The sequence below is a fragment of the Gekko japonicus genome, unplaced genomic scaffold (assembly GCF_001447785.1).
Source record: "Gekko japonicus isolate JY-2015 unplaced genomic scaffold, Gekko_japonicus_V1.1 scaffold1245, whole genome shotgun sequence".
In the NCBI taxonomy this organism is placed as follows: Eukaryota; Metazoa; Chordata; class Lepidosauria; order Squamata; family Gekkonidae; genus Gekko; species Gekko japonicus.
The window spans coordinates 164,068-174,868 of NW_015165861.1; the positions used below are offsets into that span (position 1 = coordinate 164,068).

Here is a 10,801-nt window from a genome sequence, read left to right on the forward strand (position 1 = left end):
CTAGTAGTTTTGACCAGTAAACCCTTAAAACTCTATAGAATGGATACATCCAAATGGAGGTGATGAGATGTCACAAACTCATACAGATTGCACTTAATGGATTTTTTTAAGGTTTTACAGTAAGACCTTCTGTTTGATATGTGTTTACATGTCTATACCACATTTGTGTGTGTGTCTCTTTCTGCATGTGCAAACAATCACAATGAATAAATCACAAACACTACAAAATATATCCAATATAGGTCTGTTATGAATAATCTTCTCTTTCCTTATAGCTATATGAGTCTTGTACTTCTTCTTGTACAAATTCTTCTTTCTTCTCCCAACCATTTGGCCAGCCTCCATTGACCTGGGTCATAGCACCATAAGATTTAGTGGTACCATAATTTACATAATTCTGCGTGATGTCCCCTGTTTCTTCATCAAGTTCATCTTCATGTATGAAACCACATTTTTCTTCACTTGTCTGTTCTGGATCCGCCCACGGCTGTTTTTCTCCAGATGCAAATATGCCATAGAATATGACTCCTCCATAATGGACCAAAGCAGCAATAAGGAAGACATACTGCCACTCTTCGCGTGTCTGCGAGAAAGAAGATTGCCATTTCAGAATAGCTGTCTACAGTGGGTAGATCCTTTAAATGAAAAACTATTCTTTATGGGAACTATGGCTTGTCAACACAGAACCAATGGATTGGCTTTAGTTGTTGCAGCAATTTCACAAGTGAGGCAGACTCCTACAATTCCTGGACATACTAATGTATTAAGATGGCTTATACTGAGCTCTACCATTGGTTGAAGTAGATGAAAGTGTTTCTTTTGATTGGCATGGTATCAGTAGAAATCCTTACCCTGAGATCCTTTTAACTGGAGATGCCAGTGATTGAATCTGGGAATTTCTGTATATTGAGAATATGTTCTAATTTTAAATTTTTGATTTTCACTTAGCTCCTCTTGCTACTATGGAAAAGAAATGGACTTGAGCCCTCTTAGACTCCATAACATCCTATACGAAGACTAAAACTTATGTAATAAAGTTCATGGGTCTCTGTCAATCCATTGGGTGCCCATGCAATTATGATTCAGACTGAAGCTATACAGGAAGGGAAGAGGTGACTTAATCCTTCACACCTTGCTTAGTTTTGCTTCCCATTTGCGGTTAGCAGTTTAAAGGGGAAAGGGATATGTATCCTTTTTTTAAAAAAAATGTCTTTTTTTTATAAGACTATTAATAGCATAGGAAGTCCAGTTTCAACTGGCAAACCTGATTATGGATTGAAGGGTTAAATCGCCTTTTCTCACCCCATATGACCCCAATCAGAATCATAACCGTGTACAAACTCAATTTATCTTTATAATATTGATGGAGATTTGTGACCTTCAGAACATCTCTTTGTGTTCTGGTTGAGTTAGAGTGGCCATCAATGGTACCTTTCCTCTGCAATGCCACACAAGCTCTTCTCATAGAACAACAGTGTTGTGATAGTGTTTGGGTAGAAACCAGTGACATTGTTAAACCCCTTCTTAAACTGGGTTGGGAGGCATCTAGTTCTAGCAAGATTAGGCTGATGCTGGGACCCTGGAATTCTACCCTCAGATTATAATAACCCTAGGGTGGTGTGTTGAATTTATTCACTCTTGCTAAAATAGTCGTTAAATAATCCTGAGGGTTGCTTATGTTAACAAAATGTCAGATTTTACACTTCAGCCTGACACCAATTCTCCTTTAACAATACAAATGTGATCTTAGAATTCCAATAACTAGTATTCCTGCTATTGGAATCTTCTGAATTAAAAAAGAATCATAGCCCCAAGAGATAGTAGAGTCAGGAGAAACAGACTTCTGGGAATGAAATGTAATGGGGGGGAACTAAATAGTGGATAACAGTAGTCTTACTTTTAACAATCATCTCACTTTTTGTAATAAAACACTTACATAGGACACAACCAAAAAGTTTGGGGAGCATACACCTTCAGCCATTTTTATGAAAAATTATAGTCCATCAATGTTATTCTTTTCCCAAGAGGAATTCACATTACCATTCTGTGGTAAAGATGTCAGTGTAACTTGATTTTTTTGACATGTAATGAAGTATCTTATACTGATACAAAGGAATGGCAATTTGATCTGAAGAAGAGATGGTTCATTCTTTGCCAAGCTTTTAATCAATCTTTGTGCGAAACATTTCAGAAATTGTATTGTTAATTAAACTCACCTTATTCTTTGTCATTGCTCCAACAATTATAGGACACACCATTCCAGACAGTGTCCCAACTCCATTTGAAATCCCCATTAAGATACTAGCATATCTTGGAGCAATATCTAAATGGTTAACGTTGAATCCTGCAACATAAAAATGGTATTAATTGGCCAGAAAAGAATGTACTATGCTGATTAGATTTAGAATGCTATTACAGATTATTGATATTCTTTCCATATTCATAGAAAACTCTGACATTGTTTGATTATCTACAACCACATTTTTTTTACTGTGATGGAATAGAGACAGTCTGTTAAAATGATCACTTACCAGATATGGCAAAACCACTGAAACCCACAGCTAGCACTAAGAATGAAATGGCCACGCCTTTACTATGAGAATAGCCAACCACCAAGAGAAGAGTTGCTTCCATTCCAAAACCTTAACAAATTAAAAAAGAAGAAAGAACTAATGCTAGTCACCTTCACAATCTGTTAAAATATTAGACAGGCAGATTAACTGTATTTCTACCATAGGATCCACTTAATTAACAAAGTCAGTGATTAAGTGTCACTTTTCAATTGGCATATTTCAGGACAGTTTATATGGAACAATGTTCAGCAAAGATCTCAGGGACTGGTAACAGAATGCTTGCTAGGGCCATTCTGGTGGTACCTGAGCAGTGTGGGAGGTACCAGTCCTCGCTCATGACTTCTGACCTGATCGGAATTGACAAGGAAAGGGATGTACTACAGCTGCCCCAGCACTGTTACAGTAGTAATGTTAGATAGATATTGCAATGACCTGTCCTTTCAAGGAGCTAAATTAGGGGAATTCCTAGCCAAAGTGCTTGAGGCTTAAAAGTGCTCCTATCCATAGATTATTTATTTATTTATTATTTCAACTTTTATCCCGCCCTCCCCGTCGAGGCAGCTTAAGTAGCTACAACAGCTTAAGAGGAATCTTCTGTGAGGTAGGATGGGAAGATTTAGTCATTTGACCACTTCAGTAATTTACATTCCACTCATCTACCATCTGGCCATACAAGGGAGGGGGATCTTAAACACAATAAATACCAAGATTTAACTACACTAGAAAGGTTTTTTTAAAAAAAATGAATAATTAATTTCACAATGAAAAAACAGTATGGCCCATTCAAAGCAGAGATGTTAAAATTGCAGTAAAAATGGGTAAACAAAAACAATTTTACATCTCTTTCTGCTTAATCTGTCATTATGTAAACTCCTTACAACAGATCCTACCCCCACAAGCCCACATTCTTATACTGAATTCCCCCTCCTTTTCATAACCCAAAATAATAGAAATGCATGACATCATATCTTGCATTTCCCTGTCTCCATTTTATACCACTGCCATGGAAATAAATAGTATTATGCAATGTACTATCCTTAGTATATCTAACATGGGATATAATGAATTTGTAGTAACATCTAGCTCGACTCTGTTGTCCTTTCATTTATTTTTTAAATTTATGTTATTCTAGTTCTTGACCCTTTAGCGGCAGAACATCAATCCCAACACAAAGAGAAATAATAAAACTGCAGTAGTAGATCAAGTCAGAAAAACTCTAGGTAATATCTACTCACACCCGTCAACAGCCTTGAAACATTTTTTTGCAAGCAAAAATCATTTACTTCCCTTTGGAAAAAAATCTGAGAGTTAGTCAGCTGAATCTTCTTGGGAAGGCCATCACAATAGAAGAATTCTATGGCTCATAATTGCCCACCTAGCTCAATGAAGGCTAAAAGCAGCTGAGCAGGGAAGTTCACACAGAAAGGATCTCATCCTAAGACACACAGGACTGAGACTGTACATTACTGTAAGGTAGCTAATGTCACTCCTATCTTTAAAAAGGGTTCCAGAGGAGATCCGGGAAATTACAGGCCAGTCAGTCTGACGTCGATACCGGGTAAATTGGTGGAAACCATTATTAAGGAAAGAATTAGTAGGCACATAGATGAACAAAACCTATTGAGGCAGACTCAACATGGGTTCTGTAAGGGAAGATCTTGTCTCACTAACCTATTAGTGTTCTTTGAGGGGGTGAACAAACATGTGGACAAGGGGGATCCAATAGATATTGTTTACCTTGACTTCCAGAAAGCTTTTGATAAAGTTCCTCATCAAAGGCTCATAAGTAAGCTCAAAAATCATGGGATAAAAGGACAAGTCCTTTTATGGATCAAAAACTGGCTAATTAATAGAAAACAGAGAGTGAGTATAAATGGGCAGTTCTCCCAGTGGAGGGGGGTAAGCAGTGGGGTACCACAGGGATCAGTACTTGGTCCACTGCTTTTTAACTTGTTCATTAATGATTTGGAGTTGGGAGTAAGCAGTGAAGTGGCTAAATTTGCGGATGATACAAAGTTGTTCAGGGTGGTGAAAACCAGTGAGGATTGTGAGGCACTCCAAAGGGATCTGTCAAAGATGGGCAAGTGGGCGTCAACATGGCAAATGGGGTTCAATGTGGCCAAGTGCAAGGTGATGCACATTGGAGCCAAAAATCCTAAATATAAATACACATTGATGGGGTCTGAACTGGCAGAGACTGAGCAAGAGAGAGATCTTGGAGTTGTAGTGGATAACTCACTGAAAATGTCGAGACAGTGTGTGACTGCAATAAAGAAGGCCAATGCTATGCTGGGGATTATTAGGAAGGGTATTGAAAACAGATCAGCCAATATAATAATGCCCCTATATAAATCAATGGTGAGACCTCATTTGGAATACTGTGTGCAGTTCTGGGCACCACACCTTAAAAAGGATATTATAGCTTTGGAAAAAGTGCAGAAAAGGGCAACTCGAATGATAAAAGGGTTGGAACACTTTCCCTATGAGGAAAGGTTAAAGCGCTTAGGGCTCTTTAGCTTGGAGAAAAGACGACTGAGGGGTGACATGATCGAGGTTTATAAGATTATGCATGGGAAAGAGCAGGTAGAGAAAGAGGTACTTTTCTCCCTTTCTCACAATACAAGAACCCGTGGGCACTCCATGAAATTGCTGAGCGGTCGGGTTAGAACGGATAAAAGGAAGTACTTCTTCACCCAAAGAGTGATTAACACTTGGAATTCACTGCCACAGGAAGTGGTGGCGGCTACAAGCATGGATGGCTTCAAAAGGGAATTAGATAAGCATATGGAGCAGAGGTCCATCAGTGGCTATTAGCCACAAGGTATAGATAGGGGCTCTGGGGCAAGTGATGCTCTGTCTTCTTGGTGCTTGGGGGGGGCAACAGTGGGAGGGCTTCTAATGTCCTGGCCCCACTGGTGGACCTCCTGATGGCACTGGTATTTCTGGCCACTGTGTGATACAGAGTGTTGGACTAGATCGGCCTTTGGCCTGATCCAACATTGGCATCTCTTATGTTCTTATGTTCTTAAGATATGTTGGGCTGAAGTTATAATCTTTACAATCTTGTACCACCTCCTTGAATTGATCCCAGAAATGAAAAATTGCTGTAATCCTAAAGACACTTTCCTAGGAGTAAGCCCCATCAAATAGCATGGGACTTACTTCTGAGTAGACCTACTTAGGCTTGCTCCCTCTGTTTTCTGCAGCATGATGCAGTAACAGTGTCCTCCTAGTGTTTCCTACCAATGCTGCATGGCATTGGATCAGGTTTATTGTCACTGCTCCATAGGTAACAAAAACAGAAGAACTCCAACCTATTATTTTGGATGCTTTTCCCCAAACAGCAATCAAGAACACATGACCCTTAGAGCAACCTGACTGAAAAACTACTTCATAATCTCAGCTGCTCATCGAACAGCTTTTTTCTAGGTATATGTGGTCCTTTCTGCTTGGATGTACGAAACAAGGCTTCTTCATGTACCACCCTAATGGCATGCATTAGTCTGATTTGTATGAGTCACCATCCCCCATTTTTGAAAGTAAGTATTATGTGAATTAAGACTATGCACAAAGCCCTCATGTCACACAATGTTTATACATGGTTAGGGAAGATGCTTGTACCATCATAAATAGGACTGATAGCTATCATAGCCCCATTGATGATGTAGCTACATCTTTTTTGGAATAATTGAGCAAAACATTTCATGTTACTATAGGGCTCCATTTAAATGTTATTGGTCTGTGAGTTTTACACCCTAGTATGTCCAACATTTGTTTAAAGTGCACAAATAAAATATTGTTAAGAAGAATCCAGTTGCATCTTTTAGACAAACATGTTTTATTTATAGAGTGTGAGTTCTCATAAATTATTATCTGCTTGATCAAATGCTGTTGGCTGCAAGCTAGGGAAATCACTTGGTGGAATGTATATGCACGGAATCTTAAAAGGATGTTGACTAAACAGGATTATACATGAAGAAGTCAAGGCAGAAGCACAGCATTGTTCTCAGCTGTTAAATTAGACACTCTGATCCCTGAATAAGCCTTGATTGACACAGTCAAATTGAATTATCTTCTGTCCCACCATCTCCCATTCCATATGTCCACCCAAATACAGCTGTTGGAGAATGACTGCTCTTGAAGTTGCTGATGGAATGATCAGAGAGGTTAAAATGTTCACCCTCAGGCCACAGTAAGAATAAAGTGTGATGACTTACCTCCACAGTTCATTATCTTTCGGACAGTAGTAGTTGAAAGAATTTGCCTGCTTCTTAGAAAGTCTGCAATTTGCCCACCAATAGGCACAATAATGGTCATCACTAAATGTGGCAAAGCAGATAACATGCCCACCTAAGATTGGAATGAGAAACAACGTGAGGGGGAAATCAGCAGATAAACCTTTGTGATTCTCTGCAGGTTCAAGAAATGGCATGCTGATGATGCTAACCAATATAAAAAATGTTGACCTCCAGGACTCAATTGTCAACCAGTGACTATTGATATCACATTTATTTCTGCATTCCTTATTGTGAATGACTAGTGACATTGAATCTGACCGAACAAATATAAAGTAGAACAAGAACTGACTTGTTAGGCCCTGGATGCACAATTTCAGGTAAGATTTCACAAAACTAATTCAGGTCTTATACTGACAATCTGCTTGTCAGTTTAGAGAAGCAACATTGTAGCATGGAGCAGTTTAAGGAGACTTCTGTGTTGACCATATAGCAAACCTCTTATGAACATGCTCTGCCGTAAACTGATTCCAATATTCAGCACTGCACTAAAAACATATTAAATGTGTGTTGGACCAATACTGAATCCAGCTGAATTCAGCCTACAGTGGGACATGCATGTGATTGGCTAAGCAAGCATGGAACTGAAGTACCTAAAATCAGTGAGAAGTAGTGTTTTCCAGTGATTGATTGCCTCATCCTGAAATAGTCACATGAATTGTGTGACTTCCACTACCAGATGTGGACTATACCACCTATTCTTGGTACACAGTAGAATATATTAAGGGCACCATAGCTGGTGGAGATGCATTCTGAACATGGAAAAGATTTTATTTTGTGCAGTTTGTCTCAAACCATGTAAAAATGAAAAATTCTGCACCAAGAATTACATTTTTGTGCAGCTGGCATACGATGTTTAATGTGCAACTGCTTCAAAATAAGTAGCTAAGGAAAAGAAGACAAAAAAGGAATAGAAAATGAACCCAAATACATTCTCTCTTTCCTATCATTTTTGTTTCCCATCTTCTCTTCCATTTTACTTATTTCCTTCCTTCCTTCCCCCCCCCCTTTCTTTTCCTCTGAGTTGTTTCTTTCATTCCTTTCTTTTGGGCAGAAAAAATGTTGGTGCCTGTGCTCACAGAGAGGCAGGGAGGTGCTGTACTGGGTGCTTTTCCAGTTGAGGAGAAAGGCCTAGCATAAATTCTGGGCAAAGCCTGGACTGATGTCACTTTAGGATCAAGACTGCAGAGAGTTACCATGGGACCCCAGCCCAGACAAAGGTGTCCTCTTGGACCCCTCTTCTTACCCAGATCCATCTCAAACACTGTATGAAAACCAATCACACAGCCTGCCCAATAAACCTTAAAGTAACCAGAGACTCCAGAATTTCATCCCCCTGGTCCCTCACTCCTCTGGCCAGTATTACAAGTCCCCCATTGTCCCCCCCCAAAAAAAAAATCATACCTTGCAAAATCTACTGGAAACATTTTAACATTTCAGGAAGGGGAAACAAACAGTGTGCAGAGTTACTCCAGTCTAAACCGATTAAAACCAATGGAAGAAAAAAGTGGACAGCCATACAGACTGAAAAAAATATGCATGCAATGTGGGGAGATTTAGACATTGAAAGGGCTCCCAGCTCTGTACTCAGTGGAGAATTCCTCTAGGCTTGGGATACAGGTTTGGAAACAGTGCTACAGCAATGGTGTCAGAGATCAATGTTTTGACAATACCTTTCTGTGGCTTTCTTTCAAGGAACCTCTGAATATGACACAAGCTATTAAATTGACAAAGGATGATGAGGAGTGTAAAAATCATTACTTGAGGTCATTATCGTATGTTTGGCTGCTTCCACGGGGAGGTGGAAGAAGGTGGGACCTGCTGCAGGGGCACCAGAAAGTGGTGTGGAAATGGATAGGAACAGCATCCGCACGCCCCATCCCTCTGCTGCTCACTGCTGCTGTTGTCCCCTCTACTTTTCCTCCATATATATGCAAAGAAAAAAAATTAATTGGCCATTCCCATTTGAAGCACAGAACATGCAAAGTTAGTTGATGTTAGAAATTTTTGAAAGACCAATGGCTTATAATCATGTCTCCCATGAATTTTCAATTCAATAATTTCAATTCAATAATACAAATACCTTGCTAATTTCAAAGCCAAACACCTCTTCAAAGTAAGCAGGCTGACTAATGAGCAGCAGGTAAAAAGTCCAACTTCTGCAGAAGTTTGCAACAATTATTGCATAGACAGGCATAGAAGTAAAAAATTTTCTCCATGGAGTCTTGAATTTCTGAAACAGATAAAAGCAGCAGTTCATTAGCTTTTGCACAGTTTTGATTAAATTTTTTATCATACCATCCAAAACTTTGAGCTGCTCACATTTATCACCATGGCTGACAGACTTCGTTACATTTGTGAAGTTTTCTCCAAAGAACGATTAGAAAAATACACAAACATTTGGAAGATCAAAAGACACAAAACAATGCTCTAATGCTTAAGACACATACAGAAAACATTTTATAAAACTTCATTGTTATTTCATTTTTTTCAAGTTGTAATCATAAAAGAGGATTCATATTAAAGACTAGGCTGCATTTTTTTTTATTAGTTGGCATTACTGCATTGGCTATTACTTTGTTATTGTTTACAGAAAGTGCATTCCTAAACAGAATTACATCCAATCTAAGCCTAGTGACTCCAAAGGACTTAGAAAGATGTAACTCTATTTTGTGTGTCAAAACCCAAAACACTTTAAACCTCTTTTTCTTTCTTACAAGTGAAAATGGACTAGGACATTGTAGCCCCAGCTGGCTTCTACTTACAGTGGGACCAATATTAATTTTACAGTTCAACTTTTGGCCAAGCTACAATATGATTGTTTCTGCACCAGAGACAAAGTTCTTACCTCCATTGCTCCTAAAAGATTGGCACTCTCTCCAATACTCTCTTCTATGTATCTGCGTTCTTCATCTGAAATAGTGGGATGCTTTGCAGGGCTCTCATATGATACCAAAAGCCAAAACATGTACCAAACCATGCCAAAACTTCCTGTTGAATATATAAAGAAAGGAAGGATTTAAAATCAAACTCTGAAAAGACAGAATATATACTTGCTTGGCATTTAGTGCTGTATAGCACTTTCCTTATTGCGCCCCTCTTTTCCTGATACCTTTGTGTGGGATGTGAGTACTGATAAGTTTGGGACCATAATGAAGTTATCTTTTTTATATGAAAAGTTACTGGGATGTATGCATAAATTAGTGGCTCCACATGGCTCTATCTGTTGCAATCTGTATGTTTACGATAGTTTAGGAAAGGGTTACTTTAATGGCAAAATTGCAGAGACTATAAATGTACTCCCACTACCAATGAAGCTGGTAGATTGTAAACCAACAATTTTATACAATCCCTTCTTGCCTACAGAACTGCAGATGTATGCACTCCTGTTTTGTGTATGTGTGCACATTACTTGGGATCTAATCCTAGTACTTGGGATGCAATCCAACGAAGTATTTTGCTACCTTTACTCTGCAAGGATGAAGTTATCTACTTGCATTATCTACTTGAGAGTCAGTTTGGTGTAGTGGTTAAGTGCGTGGACTCTAATCTGGGAGAACTGGGTTTGATTCCCCACTCCTCCACTTGCACCTGGCTGGATGACCTTGGCCAAGCCATAGTTCTGATAAGGGCTGCTCTTGAAAAAGAGCAGTCTGTGAAGAGCTCTCTCAGCCCCACCCACTTCACAGGGTGTCTGTTGTGGGGAGGGGAAGGGAAAGGAGTTTGTAAGCCGCTCTGAGACACAATGACCTTGGCCAAGCCATAGTTCTGATAAGGGCTGCTCTTGAAAAAGAGCAGTCTGTGAAGAGCTCTCTCAGCCCCACCCACTTCACAGGGTGTCTGTTGTGGGGAGGGGAAGGGAAAGGAGTTTGTAAGCCGCTCTGAGACACCTTTGGGTTATGAAGGGCAGGGTATAAATCCAATCTCCTCCTC

At 39.3% G+C, this 10,801-nt stretch overlaps 1 protein-coding gene across 1 annotated transcript in view; it reads right to left on the reverse strand.

The window, feature by feature from the left end:
• Positions 1–247: 247 nt before the first annotated feature.
• SLC17A6 (solute carrier family 17 (vesicular glutamate transporter), member 6) overlaps positions 248–10,801 on the reverse strand; it is a 75,127-nt gene continuing 64,573 nt past the window's right edge. Inside the window, exons 7-12 of the mRNA XM_015411226.1 lie at positions 9,717–9,859; positions 8,952–9,101; positions 6,791–6,923; positions 2,532–2,642; positions 2,217–2,344; positions 248–583 (exon numbers count right to left, since the gene is read on the reverse strand). Coding sequence (XP_015266712.1) covers positions 248–583; positions 2,217–2,344; positions 2,532–2,642; positions 6,791–6,923; positions 8,952–9,101; positions 9,717–9,859 — 1,001 coding nt within the window. The remainder of the gene's footprint in view (positions 584–2,216; positions 2,345–2,531; positions 2,643–6,790; positions 6,924–8,951; positions 9,102–9,716; positions 9,860–10,801) is intronic.